Consider the following 26,962-nt stretch of genomic DNA (forward strand, 5'->3'; position numbering starts at 1 on the left):
CACTTTGGGAGGCTGAGGCAGGCAGATTGCTTGAGCTCAAGAGTTCAAGACCAGCCTGGCCAGCACAGCAAGACCCTATCTGTACTTAAATTAAAAAGTTAGCCAGGCATGGTGGTTTACGCTTATAGTCCCAGCTACTCAGGTGGGGAGGATCTCTTGAGCCCAGAGGTTGTGAGGCTGCAGTTAGGTGTGATCATGCCACTGCCCTCCAGCCTGAGTGACAGAGCAAGACCCAATCTCAAAAAACCAAAACAAACAAAAAACTAGAAAACAAATATAAACTCTACTAAATTCTTTTTAAAAACAAAACCTTTCAAAGACATCTTTTTTAAATGTATCTGATGTGGGATCAATTTTAGTATATAAGAACACAACCTCACTTCATAACACGTGTACATATTCATTCAGTATAATTTAGTGGATTAACAGTTCACAAAGCATTATAGAAAATGGTTAACAAATCTGGCTCTCTTAAAAACAACATTCTGTAGTCCTTTTCATAAGACAGCCTTTGTCTTTATTGACAGCATCAGGGATGAAAATACATTTTTTTAAAAATGTACATACATATATACATACATGCTCTGTCATCAAACACTTGAGGAAATGTTTTCAAATTTCTGCTCAGTGGGTAAGACTGTGTACATGGACTTCAGTATACCCCCCAATGCTGTCCCCACTCTAACTAGAAAATTAAGAGGCAAAGTCATAATACCACTTTCTTGATTTTTCACATCTCTCTTCATCTTCACCCAAACCCTTCCGCTGCCCTCCTTTGTAATAACAAAAGAATGTTTATGAGGGACATGGAAGTCAAGAGTTTGAGTCTCAGAGAGAGACAATAATTCTCATGACCTACCTAAGTAAAATCAATTTTGGGGTAGGGGAGTTACCTCATTTTGGTGATGCCCCGCAGCATTGAAGGGTGGGGCAGCATGCTCCAACCAAATTGGTGCTCCCCCATGGACTATCTGCTCTCTCAACCACACCAGGCTGATGAATGCACACAGTGTGCACGTCACCACAAAACAACCCTGCAAACAATCTGCCAACAAATTTTCCCTATTAAAAAAAAAAAAGTACATATAATTACTCCAAAGAAGACTTAAAATTAGGAAAACAAAGGTAAAAAATTTTCTTATACTAAAGTCTCAGAAAAAAAAACAGCCAGAAGAATAAATCATAATTTTTTGGATGAAAATCTCAAGTTTCTCCAAAAGAACTATTTGTGATTATGGTGAAATTCTACTTATAAGAGAACCTATACATATTTATATACTTGTATTATGTATTTTATTTAGGCATCAAATACCATCAGAACTATATGGAAATTACCTATCCATAGCCTATCTTTTGAAAATGGCCTAGAAACAGAAAGGCAGCAAGCAAAAAAAGACAAAAGCAGTCTAACACTTGACAAAGGCCATGCATTAAATTTATGTAATTTACCAAAGGTTAAAAACTCTGTCCAACTCTAAGAATTTCTGTATCTTTATTTTACACACGTTTAAAAACTTGATTAGCTGACACCTGAACCCACACAAATTAATAGAATCATCAAATCAGAAAAGAGGAGAAGCTCCTCCAGATAAGTCTAATGACAACATAAAGAAATGAAGGTTGAGAGATATTCAGTATGCCATATGTAAGACAAAGAGGTCTATTATAAATTTTATAGAAGTTTGTCACTTGGCCAGATGCAGTAGCTCATGCCTGTAATCCCAGCACTTTGGGAGGCCAAGGCAGGTGGATCACTTGAGGTCAGGAGTTGAGACCAGCCTGGCCAACATGGTGAAACCCCATCTGTACTAAAAATACAAAAATTAGCCAGGCATGATGGTGTGCACCTATAATTCCAGCTACTCAGGAGGCTGAGGCAGGAGAATCGCTTGAACCCAGGAGGCGGGGGTTGCAGCAAGCCAAGATTGAGCCACCGCACTCCAGCATGGGTACAGAGTGAGACTCCATCTCAAAAAAAAAAGAAGTTTTTCATTTAGAAAGCAAATCAAGTTTTGATGCTAACTGCAATCATACCAAAAGTGTATTAGTTTCTCAACAAATTCAGAAAGGCAAAGTATGGTTCCTTTAGTAATCATACAAGAAAATGCATCAAATATCATGATACTGAAGACCATTTTGTCCTTTTCCTTTCTTAAGAGGCTTATCTTTCCTTCCCTAGTCCATGTTTATGATTTCAGAATTATTCACAGATAACTCAAGAACCTCTGGACTCTTAGCCATTGGAAAATCCATTATTTTAATTGAATCACTTTTTTCCTCCATAGAAAACCTGAGAAGGGTCAATCTGGTAGACCTTGACCCAGCAGCTCCAAACTTAAACTAAACTGGTATGGCCTCTAGGAAAATATAGTCTGCAATATGTCCTGAATCAAAAGAGGAATCCTAACTATCACCTTAGTAAGGAACTCTCCAGGCTACTAAATTCTGAAAGGTTGGGACCAAAATATCCCCTTTACATCTTCCTTGCCATCAGCAATAATCCTAACTGTTTGTTACAGATTTTAAACATTTGGTGACAAACTCTGGAGTCCTTTTTCCTTACTCCTTTAATCTGGGCTGGTTTTGTGAATCCTGGACAGAGGCAATGCTGCCCAAGTTCCAGAGCCCAGAGGAGGGCCTGAAAGCTTCTTCTCTTGCCCTTTTAGAATGCTGCCCTGAGACTACCATGTAAAGAAGCCCTACTAGCCTTTTAGAAGATAAGAGGCCACAAAGAGAAGAACCAAGGCATCTCAGACAAACCATCTTAGATCATTAAGTCCCAGTAAAACAGCTGAGTGACCTAGGCAAGCCCAATAGATGAAAAGCTCAGCTGAGCCCAGACCAAACTGCTGACCCCAGAATTATAAGCAAATAAAATGGTAGCTGTTTTAAGCCACTAAGGTTTGGGACAGTTTGTTTTGCAGCAATAGATAACTGATACAGTGCACCTAGAGTTGACCTCAATTACTGAGCTACAGAATACATAGAAACTGATAAGACATTAAGGAAATTTAAAGTAAAATTTCACAGAAAAAAAAATTCTATAGAGAGTGTAAAATATTACTCAGAAAAAAAGTAGTTTGGTCACAACTGCTATCAGAAAAACTGGCTCAATTTTTCAAACTGTAAAAGACAGCTAAAACCAAGCCATGTTTATAATTTATTTTGACTAGCCCCACTAGGCTTCCAGTGGTCCTCTGGAGTCAATGAGTAGTCTAATGAAAGCAATTCAGGTGACCCTCAAGCCTATCAGGTGAGAGGGAAAAAGAAGCCTGCCAATATAAGGCAAGCAACAATGCTTAATATCAAGATATAGTAAAGTAACTACAGGCAAGTTCTTAGCATTTATATTCTAATAATCATGGAAAACATTTAAAAAATAAATTTGAGTTCAAATGTGTATGTTAAAAACACATGTTAAAATGAACTCTTGGGCAAGCACAGTGACTCATGCCTGTAACCCCAGCACTTTGAGAGGCCGAGGCAGGCAGATTACTTGAGGTTAGGAGTTTGAGACGAGCCTGGCTAACATGGTGAAACCCCATCTCTACTAAAAATACAAAATATTAGCCTGGCTTGCTGCCACATGCTTGTAATCCCAGCTATTCAGGAGGCTGAAGTAGGAGACCCAGGAGGCAGAAGTTGCAGTGAGCAGAGATCACACCACTGCACCCTACCCCAGGTAATAGAGCGAGGCTCCATTTAAAAAAACAAAACAAAACAAAAAAACTCTTGTGAACATAAGACAGTAGTATATATCTCAAACTGCGTGACAGCCTATTTAAAAAGTCATCCCAGACGGGCACGGTGGCTCACGCCTGTAATCCCAGCACTTTGGGAGCCCGAAGCGGGTGGATCACCTGAGGTCAGGAGTTCGAGACCAGAGTGACCAACATGGTGAAACCCTGTCTCTACTAAAAATACAAAATTAGCCAGGCATGGTGGCGAGTGCCTGTAATCCCAGCTACTCTGGAGGCTGAGGCAAGAGAATCGCTTGAACTCAGGAGGCGGAGGTTGCAGTGAGCCGAGATCGCACCATTATACTCCAGCCTGGACAACAGAACAAGACTCCATCTCAAAAAAAAAAAAAGAAACAAACAAAAGTCATCCCATCATTACAAAACAGTCCCATAAAACAGGTATGTTTTAAAAGAAATGTCATTTACATTTATCAGCTACTTCTACCGCAGCTATAACTGTTAGTGTAATAGACATAAATTATTGTTCTCAAAACAAAAGAATTTACAAATTATAATAAAAATAAATATGCAAGGAAAAAAGCAAGCATCATCTACATCATGCAACATTCGTCACAGAGGTTCAATACTCACGTTGACAGCATATCTAATGGCAGCGTCAGTAGTGAGCTCACGGAGCCAGTAAACAAGCACTTGTAGATGCGGCCTACCGAAAAAGAGCATGATGGCATACAGTCACAACTCGCATCATGAATTCACATAGCTGCTCAAGAAAGCAGAGGCAAAGTGGAACGCCACAAATGCCACTGAAATAAACATTTAGTCTTTACAAGCCTAAGTCTCAAAATATTAAATTTTTAAAAACACAGTCAAGCACAAATATAGTGACAATGAAGAGTAAATGTTACACAATCATGTTTAGCGCTTAGATTCTCTCTAGGTTTAGTTGCTTCTTTTTATTGAATGAGCTTAGATGTTTGAAAAGAAAAATCTAAAGTAAAGATCTCCAAAATTATAATATAAAGAATTTTTTAAATTCTAGAATTCCAAAATTCATTAAGTCTGCTCATGACAATAAAAGGTTTCAGTTTTGGAGGTATAAGTCTTTGAAATTAAGAGAATTTTTCAGTAGAGTATGTACTGCAATGCCATAAATGGCAACCTGACAACGAATATTTTAAAAGCACAGATTCACAGGTCCTCTAAAATACAGAAAATAATTATTCTAAATTCTGGCCATTTAGAGAAAGACAAAGTATGAGTGAACGTACTGCTATCAAGGCAGAAAGTCTTTTAGTCAGGAAGGCAGAATTCTAGACAGAATGAGATAGCAGACCACAGATTTGAAAATGGGGCACAAGAATAAAAACCTGAGGCTTTCTTTCAAACCAGTATTTGTGTATTAGCTTAAGCATTCCCTTATATAGCCTTGTATCGGAGACTTCCGTTCAGATTTTCAGTGACTTCAATGGCTGTTTTCAAAACCAAGTCAAAATGGAAAGGTAGGAAAAGATTTTCTGTAATAAAAATTACTTACACATTTATAAAATACTCAGGCAAGTATGCTTGTAACAATGTAAAACTGACAAACCAAATGTTTAGACAGGTAAATGGATTCATGTGCAATAGGCCTTCCTACTACAGAGTGCTGTGCATCGCTAAAAAAAAAAAAATAAGACAGCACAACACTCACGTACATGGAAAGACCGCCAGGATACGATGCTAAGCTAAAGAGAAAAGTTACAGAATATGTATCGTGTGATGTAATTTAAATTGTGTGTATCTGTACATAAACAAATTAGAACAGAAATCAAGCTTGTGATTAATAACTGTTAAATCTTGTAAGTCCTTACTTTTGCCTATTTCATCTACTGATTTCAAAGAGGCATGTTAAGTCTTTCACTATGACTGTGAATGCTTTACATATTTCAAGGCCCAGCTTTCTGGTGTATAAAAGTTCTTTAATTCTATTTTCATAGTGGATTATGCCTTTTATTAATATGAAATATAACGCTTTGTCCCATTTAATGCATTTGAATGATAACTGGCTGATTAATATTGCTCTGGCTTTTTGTTAGCCATTTGCTAACAAAACTATTTTTGTACCTCTTTAGCATTAACCTGTGCTGCTTTGTATTTATCTCTTGTAGTAGTGCAAGTTTTATACCTACATATCTATGAAGCTCTCTCGTAACAGAGAAATCTAAACGCTTATGATTACAGATGTATTTAATTTTATTTCCCTACTTCCTTCCTCTGCCTTCCCTTCCTTTCTTTCCTGCCTTTGTTTGAAATTTCCAAATTTTATTTGCTGTTTCCCACTCATCCTATTTCTATTCTTCTAGCACTTGCCCTTGAGTTTTGTTATGTCTTTATTAAAGTATATTTTACATAAATCTTAAGTGTACAGATGGGTGAATTCTTAAAATACGTATATCTTTGGTAACTACCACCCAAATCAAGATGTTCAACACTTCCAGCTCCCCAGAAGGCTCCCTCAAGCTTCTTCCCAGGCAACAGCCCCTGCAAAAGGTAACCACTATTCAGATCTCTACCACTATAGATGAATGTAACCTGTTTTAAAATTTCACACACATGCAATCATACAATTTTGTGCCTGGCTTGTTTTTGTCAAAGAAGCAAAATTAATCCATGTTATTCCATGTCACAATAGTCAGGTCTTTTTTCACTGCTATGTAGTATTCCGTTGCATGAATAAACCACAATGTATCCATTCTACTATTAATAGGCATTTGACTGATATCAGTTTTTAAGTACTATTAATAAAACTGCTGTGGTCATTCTTATACATATGTCCTTTAGTGAACAGAAAGTTCTTGTTCTGTTAGTTATATTCACAAGAATGGAACTGCTAGATCATAAGGTATTTGTAATATTCAGCATCAGTAGATACTGCCAGTTTTCTAAAGTGGTGATAACATATGCGCTCCCCCTCGATCACTGTATACGTGTTCCAGATGCTCTATGTCCTAAGCAACATTTGGCACTGTCTACTCTTTTTATTTTTAGTCACCCTCCTTGTGCATTTCTCTAATGATGCTGAGCACTTTTTCATGTGTTTATTGGCTACTGTCATCCCTTGGTATCCATGGGGAATGGGTTCCAGGACTCTCCTCAATAACAAAATAAACAGATGCTCAAATTCTACAGTCAGCATTGCAGAACCCACAGATATGGAGAGCTTAGTATATTTAGCTATTTTTCCAGAAATACCTGTTCAAAACTCTGTCCACTGCTTAACTGGGATGTGTTTGCCTTTTTATTATTGATTTATATACTCTAGATACAAGTCCTTTGTTGGCTATGGGTACTGCAGATATCTTCTCTCACTCCACGGCTTTCAATTTTTTTTTTTTTTTTTGAGTGCCAGAATTCAATTGCCTTTTATTCTTAAAAGTGTCTAAGGATGAACAGAAGTTTTTAACTTTAATTATGTTCAATTTACTAATATTTTGTTTTATGCTTATTCTCCTGTATTTTATTTTAGAAGTTTCTTTTTAACTTTCACATTCAGGCTTTTAAATTCATCTCAAATTAATTTCTGTGTTAGGTTGAGGTAATGATATGATTCATTTTTTTCTGTACGGCCATATGATTGTTGCCATACCATTTACTGAAAAGACCATCTTTTCGCCACCGATCTGTGGTGGCACTTTTGTCATTAATAATGTAACAATGTAGTTTTGAGTCCAGTTCTGGGTAGTTGTAAGTCTAGTCTACATTTTTAATGCACAGTTATGCTGTATTTTTCTACCTACATCTAGAACATCTATAATCTCCCCACAAATGAGATAAGCAATTTTAAAAGCTTTAATTTCTATCTTCCCGTCACAATTTCTCCCACGTCAAGATCATCTGGAATTTTAGTTCCAGGCTGTTACCCAAAAACTATTAATTATTGCAGATTAACAATTGAGACTTAGCTATATGAAACACTTCTTTGTATCTCACATCTTTCTCTCTTTGATTCCTTGCTCATTTAGTAAAGTATATCCTGTTTTTTCAAAAAGGTTTAAGGTAGTAAACTTTCCAATCCCTCACATCCATTGAAACATCTGTAGTTTGTCCTTCCATCTGAGAGTAATTTGCAGAAAGGGAATTTTAGGCTCAAAAACATCAAATTTTGAGTTTCCATTGTCTTCTAGCATTCAACATTGCTAATTTTAAGTCTGATGCCACTCTGATTTTCTTTACTTTGTAGGAAAATCTGGAAGCACACAATCTCTATACCTCTATCACCATCGCCACCTTACCCAGCTCTAGAAAACTTGAGAATATGTCTAGGTTCATGAGACTTTTCCTTTACCATGGTCAGCTTTCTCGTTCAATCTAAAAGACACCAATTGTTTCCTCATCTCCATTATCTCTTTTACCTTGTGGAACTACTTACTAGACAGACTAGACTAGCCTCCATTTGTCAATATTTATTTCTCATACTTGTAACTACTTTGTCCCTCTGAGTTTCATCCTGGGAGAATTCCTTGATACATTTTCTAGCTAACTCACTCTTCAACAGTACCTATATTCTGCTAGTTGGTATCTTCCAAGAATTTCATTTCCATATGTAATCAAGATTATTTTATCATATTTTAAGGAGACATGAAGATATCCATTATACTAATTAAACATTTAGTTTAACTCTAATGAATCTTATCTATATACTCTGCCTCCCATATACTATGTACTTCTCTCCATGTCTATAAGAACAACAAAGAATCCAAGAGGATTCTTTGGACTGATTAGGGGGGTTGATTAGTATACCACCCTCCCAAAGAGCCTCCTATATCTGAAAGATAAGCCTCCCAATTATTTATGACCATTACATGTATGAGTATTTTTAAATTTTATTTGTATTTTATTGAGGCGAAGTCTCACTCCGTTGCCCAGGCTGGAATGCAGTGGCATGATCTCAGCTCACTGAAACCTCTGCCTCCCAGGTTCAAGTGATTCTCCTGTCTCAGCCTCCTGAGTAGCTGAGATTACAGGCGCACACCACCACACCCGGCTAATTTTTGTATTTTCAGTAGAGCTAGGGTTTCACCCTGTTGGTCAGCTGGACTCAAACTCCTGACCTCAAGTGATGCTCCCACCTCGGCCTCCCAAAGTGCTGGGATTACAGGCGTGAGTCACCACGCCTGGCCATGTGAGTATTTTTTTAAAGGAGGGTTGCAGAATCCCAAAAGAATTCATCTTTTGCAGTCCTTTTTTTTTTTTTGTGAGACAGAGTCTTGCTCTGTTGCCCAAGCTGGAGTGCAGTGGTGCGACCTCAGTTCACTGCAACCTCCGCCTCCTGGGTTTAAGCAATTCTCCTGCCTCAGTCTCCATGTTGGTCAGGCTAGTCTCAAACTCCTGACCTCGTGATCCGCCTGCCTCGGCCTCCTGAAGTGCTGGGATTACAGGCATGAGCCACCGCGCCCGGCCGTTTTTTGTAGTCCTTGAAAGCTCTAGCATACTTCATATCTAATTATGATTTGATTTGATTTTTTCAACGCTTTCATGAACTTTCATGGTTAGCCATTCTGTATGCTGTGTTCTTTCCCACATTCATTCAAAAAACTGACGTGTTAAACTCATTCTTAGTTCCGATGAACATCTTCTAAGTAAGGCTTTCCTAATACATGACGCTCTGACATCAAATAGCTAAACATCAGTCAAATAATAATATGATGCAATATTGCTTTATAATATTAAGTAGTTATGCAATGTTTAAATAACTCCAATCAGAGGCATGAATACTCACATGCTGTAAGAGGAACAACTCCCAACCATGCAAAGGCCACAAGTGTATAATGAAACCAATATCGTATTGCAGTGCCAATACTTGTAACCAGTCCAGCAAATATGTCTTGAATTGGAAGCCGTGAAGGCATATCTGGAGAATAAACTATAAGCGGAAAAAAAGTACTTACAATTTCATGAAGATTCGAAAATAGCTTAATTCATAAATATAAAATAGACATTAACTAAACTTCCAATATTTGCCTTGTGCTTATTTTTCCTATTTAAAAAAAAAACCAAATAGTTATAATATCACATTTACCCAAGAAGTCATTTATGAGGCAAATCACATGTGAAACGTGGAAATCAACAAAGGCCTCTGGGCAGGAAAAAAAAAAATTCAATAGATGTTCACATCCCTTGCTAATAGCCATGAACCTCATACAAGGCCCATTTACACACATTTTAACATTCAACCAATATAATCATCTGGTTTCCCAAACTATAAAAGATGTAATAAAGCAAACAGGAGCAAAAGATGAAGCTGACAACAAGCCATCAACACTCCCCCAAATATAAGCATTAAATAGCACTCAAAAAGCACAACAGTCTGTAGCAGATCATTTCATGTGGGAGCAAACATCCCACTGACATTTGTTAGCCACTTTCCCAATGTTAGCATAATACTTAAAATTTCAAATGATAAATTCAGATCTTCCCACTACTCTGAGAAATGTGGCTCAACACATTCAGAAAAAGAAAAGTTCTGCCACATTTTAAAAGGATTCCCTTTTAAAATGGTTCCAATAAAAAACCACTGCCTATTATCAAAAACCTCTACCACAGGTAGCTCGGAAAGAACATAAGGAAAAACAAACAATTCTTTCTCCAGTAAGGCCAAAACAAGAAATTATGATATATCAGGGTTTAAAAGCAATGATCTAAAATTTATAAGAACACTATCACAAAACTGTTCACACCTATAAACACTGAGAAATAAACAACTGACAAATAGCAACTTTTTTTTTTTTTTTTTTTTGAGTCAGAGTCTCACTCTGTTGCCCAGGCTGGAGTGCGGTGGCATAATCTCAGCTCACTGCAAACTCTGCCTCCCAGGTTCAAGTGATTCTCCTGCCTCAGGCTCCCAAGTAGCTGGGATTACAGGCGTCTGCCACCACACCTGGCTGATTTTTGTATTTTCAGTAGAGACAGGGTTTCCACCATGTTGGCCAGGCTAGCCTCAAACTCCTGACCTCAGGTGGTCCGCCTGCCTCAGCCTTTCAAAGTGCTGGAATTACAGGCGTGAGCCACAGCGCCTGGCCACAAATAGCAACTTTTAATGGCACATGCCCACAGATCATTGACTTCCATAGGATATCTGGTATACAAGAGCAAGTCATTAAAACCAGGAATAATAGAGATTTTTTGCAAAAGATAAAAGAAATAGAGAATATAACTATCAAATGAAAATTAAAATGTACAAAACAAGCTTCTATTGGCCTCAAAGTAAATGCCCACATATTTCCTATCAACTGAATTCCATGAAGATACTCAACTAGTTAGTCTTAGTTTCCTATGAATCTTGACAAGCTGTACAGCTTTTACGTACTACAGAAAATTAATGACTACAAAATAACAGAACTGACTTTTTTATGATGAATATACAGCTTCAAAAGTGAAAATGTAATAACTTTAATCATTTATACTCATCAAATAAAAACAAAGTAAAACACTAAGTTACAGCATTTATATTGAGAAGCTCAAGATGCTTAAAAACACACACACACACACAACTAAAACACAAAAATCCTTTGTAAGGGAAGGCAATATGGGGGATCCCAGAATGAAAAATTATGCTTCAAATATTTAATAATTTGCCAGCACAGTCCTCTACTTATTTGAGATGAAACATATTAAATATTAATAGGCACAGGAATCATAGTTAAAACCTTAAAGGCTGCAAAAATATTTTATAAAGGCTTATGAAATACTGACCTTAAAAGTTAGCCTCATGAAAAAAACAGTAATTTAAAACTTTGGCCAAGCAATGTGGCTCAAGCCTGTAATCCCAACACTTTGGGAGGCTGTGGCAGGAGAACTGCTTGAGGCCAGGAGTTCAAGAACAACCTGGCAATACAGTGAGACCCCCTCTCTATTTTTTATTATTTTTTTTAAAAAAGCTTGCTGGGCGCAGTGGCTCACGCCTGTAATCCCAGCACTTTGGGAGGCTGAGGCAGGCAGATCATGAGGTCAGGAGATCGAGACCATCCTGGCTAACATGGTGAAACCCCGTCTCTACTAAAAATACAAAAAAATTAGCCGGGTGTGGTGGTGGGCACCTGTAGTCCCAGCTATTCGGGAGGCTGAGGCAGGAGAATGGCGTGAACCCGGGAGGCGGAGCTTGCAGTGAGCTGAAATCACGCCACTGACCTCCAGCCTGGGCAACAGAACAGAGCGAGATTCTGTCTCAAAAAAAAAGCTTTATCTTCATGACTATTATTCTAACCTATACAACTTTAACTCAAAATGTAGCCCAAATTTGAAGAGTACTGAATATTCGATGAAATCAAGGCATCATTGTTTATTTTTCTAGGTGGATAATGCTATTATAGTTACGTTTTTGAAAAAGAACCCTTACCTTTTAGAGATACATACTGAAGTATGTACAGATGAAATTACAAATGGTAGAATTATGTTTTAAATAATAGAGAAAAAATAAAAGGATAAAGAGGCAGGGAACAAGAGCGTATGTAAAACTAGACAGGCTATGAGTTGACACTAAGTGATGGGTACATGTGGACTTGTTAGATTTTTGCATGTGTTTGAACCTGTCTATAATTAAAAGTAAATAAATTTTTAAAGACAAAAAAAAAACACCCCACAAATCTTAAACATGTGTGTGATAAAAGACAGCATACAGTTTTTCAAAATATTTTCCTAAATATCAATACTTCCTATTACTATCAAAAAAAATCAAGCTGAAAATAATTGCTTTAAAGTGCTTAAGCACTTTTTTCCCCCTTCCTCTGTCAATTGATCATATCAAACACCTTTATGCCACGAGTGATAACCAAAAAAGATGCAGTGAAAATGTCTAAAGAACTTACTTGGTGTAAAAGCAAATCTGTGCTTGCATAATTCACAGTATTCTTTTCGACTGTGTTTCAGCCATTGAACTAAGCTGTAATTATAAATAGATTCATAAATACAGTGTTTACAGCAAAGAAACATTACAGTTTTGTTGAAAACATTGTTTTCATTAAAAATGTATATATCACAGAGCTTTTAGTTTCAAAATTTTCAAATTTAGAATATTCTTAACTTTTTGTAACTGCCTTCTAAGAATAAAAAACTACAACAGCTAGAGATAAAAACAACACATTTTTCTACCATTAAAAAAGGTTCAATTAATCAAAACTGTAATTTCCTCAAAGCAAAATGAACATGAAAGAATCTCCAAGCATCAACATCAGTTTTAATCCTGGTCTGATAATACTGGTACCTGGTAGCTAGGTCTGAATCCTGGTTCTGCCACTAACTGGCTGGCTATGTGGCCCAGGACAAGTTATCTAGCCTTCCCATGCTTCAATTTCCTCATCTGCATAATAATAATACTCCACCTCATCACAGTTTTCTTATAAGGATTAAAAATGAGTTGAGATGTACAAACCACTAAGAACAGTTCTTGGCAAAAAGTACTTCATAAATGTAAGCTACTATTATGCCAAGCAAAACTAGAAAATCATAACACTTTCAGAGGACAAAATAAGCTCTCCATGGTAGAAATAAACAATGGGTAATTACGTGTACCTGGAAGAGGATACACCAAAATAACAGCCATGGTATTAAGAATTAATGGATAATTTCTTTTCCAAATTTTTTAATTTTTACAATAAAAGGGCTTTTTCAGTTTCCTGTGCTCAAGAAAATACAATAAAAATTTTAAAAATTATTACAGAGAAAGTACATTGAAATGATTCCTGTTACTGTATACATGACGAAACTGAAGCTCAGACTTACATAACTTTCTAAAAGTATGACTTACCATTCTTGATGGATAAACTTAATACTGCCAGTACATACACAAGGATGATAAAGCGGTTTCTCAGGTGTTCCTTCCGACCGACACACTCTACATATGTCTGCCAATGAAAAAGGAAAATTGAATTTCCTTTGGTTATAACTTTTTTAAAAAAACAAGAAACAAGCACAAACCAAAATATTGGACATTAAAGCAAGAATCTATCACTTGACAAAACATTAATAGTACGGAGAACTGAAAGTTGTGATTAAGTTGCTATTCAAGTGTATATCTAAAACTAAAAAATTCCTAAATAATGTATTAAAAGATAAGTTGTTCCTTCGTATGACAGATTTTAAATAAATCAAAGTCGAAAATAAGAGAAACAGATGGTTTTATTTAAAACTGCGCTCTCCACAACAAATAATAAAAATATGTAAAATCAGGTCACCATTAGCGTCCTAACAGTTTTAAACTCCAGTCTTAACAATTTAACGGTTTAAAGTCCTAACAGCCTAAACTCCACAAAACACATGAGGACTCACCACAATAACAGCAGTTAGAAGACAAGCTTTTCATGTCACCCCACCCCACAAGAGTGTAAGGTAGGCAGACCCAGAAACACACACACACACACACACTTTAAGGGCTGGTGGGGGGAGGGGATACCCCAAAGCCACAAAAGCACCAGGCCACAGAGAGATGAGCCGGAAGCCACCTTAAGCAGAAGGGACAGCGCTAAGGGGTCCTTGGACCGCAGCCCACCCCTCATGCCCAGCACTACAAGACTCTAGGGGCATATTTGTCTGTCTTCTGCCTGGAGTGGCCCCAAAGCAGCACGACGGCCGAGGAACCGCGACTGATCGTTCGCACTCTCGCTCTAAAGCTCCTACCTGGGTCCACTTAGGGAACCCTGGTTATAACTTTTATTTTAGACCGTTCTCAGCTATCTGTCAGGGCCAAGAGCCAATCCCTAGTGGCCTATCGGAGGGAGAATGGGCAGAAACTTAATGCACACTTTCAGCCTAATCTCTCACGGGAAATTCTTCCTTAACGGCGACTTACTACAATCCCAATCCCCATCACTAATGCACTTAACGGGTCTCTGACATCCATCGGATTCAAGTGAGCACATGCCGAGAGCAGTGTGGTGCGTGGTTACAGGCATTTAAGAGCATCACAGGCCTGTGGCTACTCTTCTGTGAGTGGGGGTGCATGCCTTTTCTAGGCTGGTGGAGAGATCTATCCGTGTGCTAACCAGCTGGGCAATCCAGAGCCTAACTGCTCAATCTCAGATGGCTGAATGCCATTTGTCTAAATTGGGGGATGCCGAATGCTCACCTAACTGGTTAGCACGCTAGTCTCCCTGGTTACTGATTAACTACCAGTCAAATTGTGTCCGGAATTGGTGGGTTCTTGGTCTCACTGACTTCAAGAATGAAGCCGCGGACCCTCGCAGTGAGTGTTACAGCTCTTAAGGTGTCGCGTCTGGAGTTTGTTCCTTCTGATGTTCAGACGTGTTCGGAGTTTCTTCCTTCTGGTGAGTTCGTGGTCTCGCTGGCTCAGGAGTGAAGCTGCAGACCCTCGCGGTGAGTGTTACAGCTCTTAAGGCAGCGCGTCTGGAGTTGTTCGTTCCTTCTGGTGGGCTCCTGGTCTTGCTGGCTTCAGGAGAGAAACTGCAGATCTTCGCGGTGAGTGTTACAGCTCATAAAAGCAGTGTGGACCCAAAGAGTGAGCAGTAGCAAGATTTATTGCAAAGAGTGAAAGAACAAAGCTTCCACAGTGTGGAAGGGGACCCGAGCAGCTTGCCACTGCTGGCTGGGGCAGCCTGCTTTTATTCTCTTATCTGGCCCCACCCACATCCTGCTGATTGGTAGAGCCGAGTGGCCTGTTTTGACAGGGTGCTGATTGGTGCATTTACAATCCCTGAGCTAGATACAAAGGTTCTCCACGTCCCCATCAGATTAGTTAGTTAGATACAGAGTATCGACACAAAGGTTCTACAAGGCCCCACCAGAGCAGCTAGATAGAGTGTAGATTGGTGCACTCACAAACCTTGAGCTAAACACAGGGTGCTGATTGGTGTGTTTACAAACCTTGAGCTAGACACAGAGTGCCGATTGGTGTATTTACAATCCCTGAGCTAGACATAAAGGTTCTCCAAGGCTCCACCAGAGCAGCTAGATACAGAGTGTCAACTGGTGCACTCACAAACCTTGAGCTAAACACAGGGTGCTGATTGGTGTGTTTACAGTCCCTGAGCTAGACATAAAGACTCTCCACGTCCCCACCAGACTCAGGAGCCCAGCTGGCTTCACCTAGTGGATCCGGCACCCAGGCTGCAGGTGGAGCTGCCTGCCAGTCCCCCGCCATGCGCTGGCACTCCTCAGCCCTTGGGTGGTCGATGGGACTGGGTGCCGTGGAGCAGAGGGTGGTGCTCGTCGGGGAGGCTCGGGCCGCACAGGAGCCCATGGAGTGGGTGGGAGGCTCAGGCATGGCGGGCGGCAGGTCCCAAGCCCTGCCCCTCGGGAAGGCAGCTAAGGCCCGGTGAGAAATCGAGCACGGCGCCGATGGGCCGGCACTGCTGGGGGACCCAGTACACCCTCTGCAGCAGCTGGCCCGGGTGCCAAGTCTTTCACTGCCCGGGCCGGCAGGGCCGGCCGGCTGCTCCGAGTGCAGGCCCGCCAAGCCCATGCCCACCCGGAACTCCAGCTGGCCTGCAAGCGCTGCATGCAGCCCCGGTTCCCGCTTGCGCCTCTCCCTCCACACCTCCCTGCAAGCTGAGGGAGCCAGTTCTGGCCTTGGCCAGCCCAGAAAGGGGCTCCCACAGTGCAGCGGTGGGCTGAAGGGCTCCTCAAGTGCCGCCAAAGTGGGAGCCCAGGCAGAGGAGGCGCCGAGAGCGAGCGAGGGCTGTGAGGACTGCCAGCACGCTGTCACCTCTCAAAATCTCTTCATCAAGTAGAAAAGCCATGCACCCCCACCCACAGAATAACTATCAATGGGACAATCCTGTCTGTGCTGGAAGCAGGTAAGGTTGCTCATGTTCAGTCAAATTAAGCTGTCTCTATTGCTGTTGCCTTTCAGTTTCAGCTATGAACACAGACCTTCCCCCTACCACGACCCAAAGGGCTCTGGTTTCCTGGAAGCTGCTAGTGGGTCATGGGCATTAATGCAGTGGTCAACATCACATTTATGTTCGTAACTACACAGGACCTGAACATCTTTAAACTTCCCACTTTCACCTTCATTCTTGGTTAATGAAAACATCCTTGGCAAAAACTTTCACTCTGATCAGTCTTATTACTGGCCCAGAATTTGAGTCCTAGCGGTGCAATACTAATGCCCCAACTGCCCTGCTTAATAAGCTTCCTCAAAGTTCCAACACAAACAAAATAGAACCACGCTCCCATTCCATGATTCCCACCAGCAGTATCCAGGCAGCCCACGCTACTTTGAACACTAATTTTCTTCAAGTGTACACTTCAGCTCCAGGGAAACTCAGGGAAGAAGAGCCCATAAGGTACCAAAAAGACAAGAGGCATGGACTTTCTTGCAATGGACCCCGGCAGCACGTTAAGATCCAAAAACAAGCATTTTAACCGCCAGGAATTCAGCACACCACATTGAAAGTGGGATTACCGTGGCTGCCAGCACCAGGCTTGCCCTGCAATAGATCCTCTTTAAAGGATTTAAACTGGACTCTTCCCAACTACAGGGCCTTGAAAGAGTTCCATATTGTTTTAATCATTATCCTCCAGGGTTGGGAGTGGGTAATTTGTGCGCCTGCTGCATTCTTTAGATAGGGTATTAATTTATCAGGCTCTCTCTCTGCAGAACCAAATTGAGATTCCCTATTATTAAGATTCTTGGTCACAGTGGTCGCCTCAGTAGGCACTACAACTGCCACCTAAGAGTGACAGGGCCATGGTGGGGGTGGGGGGAAAATGTGATTGATCTAGGTTATCTAGAATCACCAGAGTCACTGAAGCCACAGGTGCGGATCAGTTCTACAATAACCAGTTATTATATAGGAGCTGAACCCTCATCCAGCCATTCACAACAATACTGTGGATTAACTTTTGAGTCTGGCATGTGCTACTACTGTAGGATCTACCAGGGAGGGTGGGTGCAAGTGTGGATGTACAGATCCCAGGCATAGTGTTTGGGCTCCCTAGCCCACATTCAGATGGCTGTGCAAGTAGGAAGTAGGGTATAGCAGCCACAGCATGACAAAGGGTGTCCTGTGGGACGCTGCCCTCCAGGAACATCGTGACGGGTCGGCCATTGACTATGGCCTGGGGTATGGCAAAGACAGTCCTGCTGGCACATTGCTGCCTGTGAGAGGCAAGGACAACAGGTGGAGTGACATCCACGTGGGTACAGCAATTGGTCACTTGGTGGGCTCATTCCATGATACAAAACACTGCCACCTAGACAACCTAGCCCTGCGTGGCCTGAGAAAGCTGTGGTCGGGACCAAAGCAGTGGCAAACTCCAGGGCACACTCACCACAGGAAGCACTGCTCACTCCAAGTGGATGGCCAGCTAGCAAATGGTGGAACAGGACAGGTGGAGTGGGGAGAGAGACATGGATCTCCACTTAGAAGGATGTAGACACACACATGAATTAGGGCACTGATTTTTCAGAAGACCCCTGTCCTTCTGAATGACAAACCAACAAACAAGATACTAAGCAAACCCAACAACTCTGAAATCAAGCCCCAGGGCTCTGCTTGGCCTAGAGAAGAGAACTGGGATCCCAAGTTTCTCACTCAGAGAATGCAAAGACACAACTACTATCCTAGTAACACTTAAGTTTTTTGTTGCTGTTGTTGCTGTTTTGTTGTTTTTTTTTTAAGAGACAGGGTCTTGCTGTATCACCCAGGCTGGAGTGCAGTGACACCACCATAGCTCACTGTAACCTCTAACTCCTGGCCCCAGGCAATCCTCCCATCTCAGCTCCCAAAGCACTAGGATTACAGGCATGAGCCACCATGCCCAGCCCCTAAGACTTCTTTTTCACTTATTGTCTTGCCAGTTTGCAGTGGTATTTTCTAGAGGCTATATGAGACAATAGAATGAATGCAGCTAGAGATGAAAAGACCCAGCTGCTTCTCATTAAAATAGGTATTAAAGAGATTGGCAAATATAAAACAAATCCACTTTCCTCATCAATTTTGGGAGTTTGGAATAGTTATTTTCACGAAAAACAGTATTTATATTAACACATAATGAGTGTTGTTATTTTAAAGCAAATTAATAAATACTTCCAAAATTGTTCTTCAAGGAGTTCGTCAAGAGGAAGAACAAGTGCATTAATTCATTTGTTACTTTAAGTGGTTTGGTTTATATGAAAACAATGACAGGTTAGGTCTCAAGTGGGGAAAAAAAAAATCCTAAAGGGAATTCTAACATATTATTATTTCCAAGCAGTATTAATAACTCTTTAAAATCTCCCTAGCATCTATTTTCACAGAGTCAACTGTATAATGAAGTATAAAAAATTCTAACGAATGGATTAATGATCACTATTGCTACATGCTTTTAAATCAAAACATATTTTATAAAACTACTGAAATGACCACATTTCACAAAGCATTATATCTACTAACAATAGTACACAGACATGATAAAAAAATAAAGATCTTTAAGATGCTATGGGTTTTCTCCCCCCTCAATTGGGTCTTAGGAGAAAAACAAATATAAGGAAAACGAAAATTAATTTTCTGCTCCATTATGGAGCAGAAAACATCAAAATCCAAAATGATGTTTTCATATTCTCAAAATCAATTTTAAGTAATTAACTGGCATTTGATCTTCCATGTCTCTATGTCTCTCTTTTTTTTTTTTTTTTTTTTGGCCTACTCACATTGGCAGCAATAAAAATTACTATTTTGAAATATCTATGAGGAGTGGGCATTACAGGAGCACACCACCACATTCGGCTAACTTTTTTAGGAGATGGAGTCTCACTATGTTGCCCGGGCTAGTCTCAAACTCCTGGCCTTAATCAATCATCCTGTCTCAGCCTCCTGAATAGCTGGGATTATAGATGCCAGCCAGCAGCAACTTGCATGTCTTTTAATTTCTATTTGGTATAATGTACTAGAAACTTTAATGAAGGCGTTTTAAAAGACTAGCCACTGCCTCAAAGAAAAAAAAGTATAAAAAAGCCCAACATTCAATTGTTACTTTGACATCAGCTAAGAACTACCCTTTATTTCATTACCTACTGATATGGTTTGGCTGCGTCCCCACCCAAATCTCATCTTGAATTTCCACGTGTTGTGGGAGGGACCCAGGTAATTGAATCATGGGGGCAAGTCTTTGCAGTGCTGTTCTCGTGATAGTGAATAAGTCTCATGAGATCTGATGGTTTGAAAAACAGGAGTTCCCCCACACAAGCTCGCTCGCTCTCTCTTTTTGCCTGCTGCCACCCCTGTGACTTGCTCCTCCTTGCCTTCCACCATGATTGTGAGGCTTCCCCAGCCACATGGAACTGTAAGTCCATTATAAATCTCTTCCTTTTGTAAATTGCCCAGTCTCAGGTATGTCTTTATCGGCAGCATGAAAACAGACTAATACACCTACCATCTCTACACACAGTTCTAAGCACTCCGAATGTATTCTGTCATTTATTCCTCACAATACCAATCTCATAGTTTGGGAAACTGAGGTTGAAAGGGGTAGGGTAATATAACACATCTAAGGCCACACAAGACTAAGGAGAAGGCAGTATACAAGAGATCTAGGATATCACTGAACTGTCACACTTTCAGAAAACTGGCTGGAAATCTAAGAATAGCTAATTCTATTTCACTTACTGAGAACCAAGTAATTATCAACCAAGGGCCAAATGAGGATTAAAAACTAGCTCCCAATTCCAAGAGTACTCTCCTTTTGACCTTATCATGCTTCTTCCCCACAACTACCTTCATCAAGCAACCAGGTTATCCTGAATGTTTCATTTTTTTCATAATGTCAATATTCTATTTATCTGCTCCTCCAACTTTATCATATTCTCCCACTTGCACAGTAGACTGCTCCATCGAGTAAAACATATATTACTGAAATATAAAGATAAAAAATAACCAGGTAGTACAGCAGCTAATTAAAAAGTGGTTTTATTACTGCCAACCTGAACATTTCCACAGTTTACCAAGTTCTCTTTCTTTGTGAACTATCTGTTCAAGTTCTTTGTCCAGTTTACTAATCAAGGTCTCAACAGTAAGAAAACTAAAAAAACAAATCAGCTTTGTGCTGGGTTAGTTAAAAAAAAAGAAAGAAAATGGTTTGAAAAAAAAATCAGCAAAAGATCTGAACACACTCACCAAAAGAGGAATAAAAAATTTTAAATGTTCAAGTCATTCAAGAAATGCAAATTTAAATCACAAGAAGATGGTGATGGTTGCACAACAAGGTGTATTTAATGCCACTGAAGTATATACTTAAAAATAGTTAAGTAAATTTTATTACATATACTTTACCACAATCAAATTTTTTAATAAAAATCACAGTAACGCCAGGTATGGCAGCTCACACTTGTAATCCCAGCACTTTGGGAGGCTCAGGCAAGAGGATCACATGAGCCCAGGAGTTCAAGACCAGCCTGGGGAACATAGGGAGACCCCCATATCTACAATAAAATTTTAAAATTAGCAGGGTATGATGGCGCCTGCTTGTAGTCCCAGCTACTCAGGAGGCTAAGGCAGAAAGATTGCTTGAGCCCAGGAGCTTGAGGCTATAGCGAGCTATGACGGCGCCACTGCACTCCAGCCTGGGTTTATAAGCAAGATCCTGTCTCAAAAAAAAAAAAAAAAAAAAAATCACAGTAAGATACTCCCATACCTATTGAAAGGGCAAAAAAATGAAAATAAAAACACCCTTACCAGACAATCCAGAAATCCTACTAATATATATTTAACTTGATAAAACGAAAACTTATGTTCACACAAAAACCTATGTGAGTATGTATAATGGTTTCATCCTTAATTCCCCAAAACTAGAAACAATCAACTCAAGAATTCCACAACTGGGTAATGGATAAACTGTGGTACATCCCTACAATAAAATACTAAGCAACAAAAAGAAATGAACTAGTGATACATGCAACGATGATGTGGATAACCCTCAAACATTGTATTAAGTTAAAGAAACCAGACTCAAAAGACTACATACTGTATGGTTCTATTTATGACATTCTGGAAAAAGCAGAATGATAGGGACAGAAACAGATCAGTAGTTGCCAGGGGCTGGAAATGGGGGACAAAGTTGACCATAAAAGGGTAAAGGATATTTGCAAGGGGGGGTAATGGAACTATTCTATACCTTGACTGTGCTGGCTATATGACTGCATGTATTTGTCAAAATAGATATTAAATAAGGTAAATTTTACTGTATTGAAATTATACTTTAATTTGAAAAATGAAATTGACAGGCCTTCTACAGTAGTGTCTACACAGACATGTGGGAAGAAAGAACAAATAAGAAAGAAGGATGACATGAAAAACATACTTGTTCCCTCTCTAAAATGTCATCTAATGAAATTGTAGATTGAAGTGTACACCCAATGAGCACATGTTTTTCATCCAACCAGGTAGAAACTGATGTTGTTAGGGACTGGAAATCATCAGCATTGGTCACCAAATATTTCTCACTTTCCACTTTCTGGGCATACACTGAAACTGCACTTCCCTGCCACCTCCGAAATTAGGCATGGACATGTAACTTACTTTGGTCAATGAAATATGAGGTACAATGACAAGTATCCCTTCTTGGTAGAAGTGTCTGAAAGCCAATGAACACAATTCATCACACTGCATTTTCCCTGCCTCAATGGGCGTGGAAGCATGCAGTAAGGGATGGAGCTTCTATCAAGCTGGGTTCCCCAGTGACTACAGTTAGCAAAAGCACCTCCCCCTCCACCCACATTGGAAATTTTTTTTTTTTTTTTTTTAAAGAAACAGAGCCTTACTTTGTCATCCAGGCCATCAAGGCTGGAGTGCAATGGCACAACCATAGTTCACTGCAGCCTCAAACTCCTGGCTGGGCACGGTGGCTCACGCCTGTAATCCCAACACTTTGGGAGGCCATGGTTGGCAGACTGCTTGAGATCAGGAGTTTCAGACCAGCCTGGCCAACATGGTGCAAACCCATCTCTACTAAAAATTACCCAGAACGTGGTGGCGCACACCTGTAGTACCAGCTACTTGCGAGGCAGAGGCAGGAAAATCGCTTGAACCTGGGAGGCGGAGGTTGCAGCAAACTGAGATGACGCCACTGCACTCAAGCCTGGGCAACCAACGGAGCAAGACTCTATCTCAGAAACAAACAAACAAACAAAAAACACTCCTGGGCTCAAGTGATCCTCCTGCCTCAGCCTCCCAGCTGGGACTACATGTGCACACCACCAGGCCCAGCTAAATTTTTCTTTATTTTTTGTAGAGACAGGGTCCCTCTATCACCACATTGCCCAGTCTGGTCTCAAACTCCTGGGCTCAAGCAATCCTCTGGCGTTGGCCTCCCAAACTGCCAGTATTATAGGTGTGAGCCAATGTGCCTGGCCAAGAAGTGATTAACCTTTTGATGCTTTAAGCTCCTGGGGTTTAGGGTAGTTTGTGACTACGACATAACTTAGCTGATCCTATTTTATACAGAATCTTAGCAGCTTTGCAAAAACATGAAGCAAGTACGACTATTACAAACATACAAAGTCAAAAAAAGAATAGCCTGTTTTGTATACTAGTTCCAATCCCACCACCCAAAACCTCAACAGAGTAGCAAGGCCAAGGCTACAAAAAGAGTGAAGTCTACAAAGGGCTCAGCTTAAAGTCCTTTACTAAAAATTAAACCACCGAAGTAGGTTCTGTGGCAGATTGAGGCTCCCCCCCCCATCAGATTCTTATGCAGTAAAATTATGAATCTTGCTCAGGCCAAAGTAAAATCAATGCATCTTGCTTGTTATTAACGCAAACCTACTTAGAAACAATATGGCAAAGCTCTTCCTGGTTTTCAAAGGGAAATTTCTATTTAATCCTGCAGCAATTTTTGTTGCTGTATTTGAATACCTAATGTCTTTACACATGCATACCTTTTAAAGATTCCACCAAAGAGCTTGGCTCAATAAACAATAGTGGTTTTTTTAATAAAAAAAATCTTCAAGTCCTTAGTAATTTTTCAAATTCTTATGGAGATTGCCCAGGAGATGGGAAAGAAAGAAAGAAAACAACCAATGAGAGGAGGTTATCAAATTGGTGCCTACTGTGGAAGTCAGCCCATTTCATCAAAGTTTTTCTAGCCAACAGTACAGTTCAATAATTTATCCTAAGTGCCTAGTATGAGGAAAAAAATAAAACTCTAAGTTTTGGGGTACATGTTATAACTCTTAAGCTATTATCTATCTTGAAAGTTCTTTGATGTAAGACTTCAAAATCTCTCCACTTACCTTCTGGTGTTAAATCAGTGATAATTTAATATACAAAGGATTATTTTTTATTACTAACAGACTTTAGATTTTAGAACAGTCTTAGATTTACAGAAAATATGAAGAGAGTAGAGTTCCCATATACCCAGCACACAATATCCCCTACTATTAACATCTTATTAGGATTTGTTACACTTAACCAATATTGATACATTGTCATTAACTCAAATCCATAGTTTATTCTGATTTCCTTAGTCTTTACCTAACGTCCCTTTTCTGTTCTAGGATCCACATATATTTAGTTGTCATGTCTCCTTGGGCTCCTCCGGGCTCGGGCAGTCTCTCAGATTTTCCTTGTTTCTGACGACCTTGACAATTGTAAGGAGTACTGGTCAGGTACACTGTAGAATGTCTGTTTACTGGAAATTGCATGATTCATGAATAGACTGGGGCTATGGGTTTTGGGAAGGAAAAAATCACATGAAGTGGCATCTTATATCATACCATATCATATCATATCATATCAAGGGATATGCCATCAACATGATTTGTAACTGTTGGAGGCCGAAAGACTGAGGGTCGTGATCAACTCAGTATACCACTGGAGGCTATAAGAGTGAACAGCAAACTGTTCTCATAAACACAGAATGTTGGCAAACTGACAAACTGCCTATGCCACCCAGAAGGAATGCTGAAGGCAGTCACGCCCCAAGCTCAGAGTTTCTTGTGATTAGGTACATCTGAAGCCTGTCAGTAATAATATGAACGTGTGATCAATTAAGCAGCCGACCAGTCATTATCACCTCCCCCCTGCTCTTTCTACCCAATAAATTCGAAGGGCTGTGGAAGCTAGGCTGCTGCCTTTGCTCCCTAGAAGCAGGGAGCCCTCTTTTTCTTCCCCTTTTTTCTTCCTTTAAAAGTTTCTTTTGTCTTAAGTTTTCATTTCTACATTTGTCCCCCTTCACTCAGACTCATAATGACGGTCTCAAGTAGTAACAGCAGTAACTGTCATAGTGACAGTCTCAAGTAATAACCGTGGCACTATGCCACATGTAACTGTTAATGTTGACCTTGTTCATCTGGCTGAAGTAAAGAAGGAATGTTTAATATGTAATTATCAATAAAATTTTTACAATTAGTAGCTACAATTATAGTAGACAATTTTGAAAATATATTAAAACTATTACTCAAAATGTCAGCAGATAACCTATATAGCCCAAAATAGGGAAGCGGCTATATAAATGGTGCACATTCACTATATGGAATGTATACAGTCCCTTAAAAATAGCAAATACAAGGCTGGGCGTAGTGGCTCATGCCTGTAATCCCAGCACTTTGGCAGGATGGATCACTTGAGTCCAGAAGTTCGAAACCAGCCTGGCCAACATGGCGAAACCCATCTCTACTAAAAATACAAAAACTAGCCAGGTATGGCAGCACACACCTATAATCCCAGCTACTCAGGAGGCTGAGGTACAAGAATCATTTGAACCCAGGAGGTGGAGGTTGCAGTGAACCGAAATTGCGTGACTGCATTCCAGCCTGGGCAACAGACCAAAACTCCATCTCAAAAAAACAAAAAAAAAAAGTATATATATGTATATATAACTATTTGCTAATATGGAAAGAGATATAACATTTTTAAATGACCACACTCCCTTACTTCCAACTAGGTAAAAACACCATAGCCTAAAGAAGAAAATGCAAAAAAATGACAGCCACTGTAATTGGTCAGACGAGAACATGGGTAATTTTTCTTCCTTTCTCGTCCCCAAGTAGATAGTGTTTAATTGCTACTTTTACAATTACAGGCAGAAAAAAATGTTTAACTGCTCAAATTTTACAAAAAATATTTCCTTTTTGAGGGTGAGCGTATACCCATAAACAAAATATGTGGGTTTGGGAATTAGGTCTTGCAAACAGAGTTTAAAAATTCCAATTCTCGGCCAGGTGCAGTGGCTCACGCCTGTAATCCCAGGAGGCTGAGGTGGGCGGATCACCTGAGGTCGGCAGTTCATGACCAACCTGACCAACATGGAGAAACCCCACCTCTACTAAAAATACAAAATTAGCCAGGTGTGGTGGCATATGCCTGTAATCCCAGCTACTCGGGAGGCTGAGGCAGGAGAATCGCTTGAACCCGGGAGGTGGAGGTTGCGGTGAGCCGAGATCGCGCCATTGTACTCCAGCCTGGGCAACAAGAGTGAAACTCTGTCTCAAAAAAAAAAAAAAAAAAATTCCAATTCTCTATGTACCCCAAAGTTTACTTATTTTAGCTCACCAGATTACTATCATTACTAAATTAAAAATTCACCTGTACTGTTGGTCCTGGAAGCCTGAAAACTGCACTTTCTGGCCTCCTTGCCAACTAGGCTTAAGTTAGAGTCTGTCAATGAGAAGCACTTCTGTGAGATCAGAAGAAGCAGGGAGGCTGGGTGCAGTGGCTCACACCTGTAATCTCAGCACTTTGGGAGGCCGAGGTAGGTGGATCAACTGAGGTCAGGAGTTCAAGACCAGCCTGGCCAACATGGTGAAACCCCGTCTCTACTAAAAATACAAAATTAGCCAGGCGTGGTGGCATGTGCTTGTAATCCCAGCTACTCAGGAGGCTGAGGCAGGAGAATCGCTTGAACCTGGGTGGCAGAGGTTGCAGTCAGCCAAGATTGCACCATTGCACTCCAGCCTGGGCGACAAGAGCGAAACTCCATCTCAAAAATAAAAATAAAAAAGAAGCAGAGAAACAGCGAAACCATTTTCTACTTGTTTCTAAAAACCAGCAGTTGCAGCTAATGGCAGGTACTGCAGACTCCTGCTAACAGATACGCAAGTCATGGTGGAGATTCTGCCAATAGCTGTGGGCAACATCAAGCTTCAGCAGCACAGGCAATGAATGATTCCAACAATTTCAGCAGTAATGAGCTAGTTATCCATGTATCCCCTTCTCAACTCCAAATTCTCCCTTTCAGTCCCTGTTCAGTGATAGGGATGCTAAGCTTTTCTTTTCTTTTGGCTAGGGGCAGTTAAACTTTGCCAGTAGAGGGTGCTGGAGGGATATCTAAGAAGAAAGGGGTGTTTTCTAGCT

General features: G+C 40.2%; 1 protein-coding gene across 2 annotated transcripts in view; it reads right to left on the minus strand.

The window, feature by feature from the left end:
- The window catches only part of MARCHF6 (membrane associated ring-CH-type finger 6), an 82,923-nt gene that overhangs the window by 45,264 nt on the left and 10,697 nt on the right, over nt 1–26,962 (minus strand). For both annotated transcript variants that reach the window (XR_010131807.1, XM_004059033.5), the window contains exons 2-6: nt 13,483–13,579; nt 12,545–12,618; nt 9,460–9,603; nt 4,332–4,404; nt 894–1,062 (exon numbers count right to left, since the gene is read on the minus strand). Coding sequence is in view for 1 of the 2 variants with exons in the window: in XM_004059033.5 (XP_004059081.1) it covers nt 894–1,062; nt 4,332–4,404; nt 9,460–9,603; nt 12,545–12,618; nt 13,483–13,579 (557 nt within the window). In the remaining variant the exon portion in view is untranslated. The remainder of the gene's footprint in view (nt 1–893; nt 1,063–4,331; nt 4,405–9,459; nt 9,604–12,544; nt 12,619–13,482; nt 13,580–26,962) is intronic.

Source organism: Gorilla gorilla, chromosome 19 (genome assembly GCF_029281585.2).
Source record: "Gorilla gorilla gorilla isolate KB3781 chromosome 19, NHGRI_mGorGor1-v2.1_pri, whole genome shotgun sequence".
In the NCBI taxonomy this organism is placed as follows: Eukaryota; Metazoa; Chordata; class Mammalia; order Primates; family Hominidae; genus Gorilla; species Gorilla gorilla.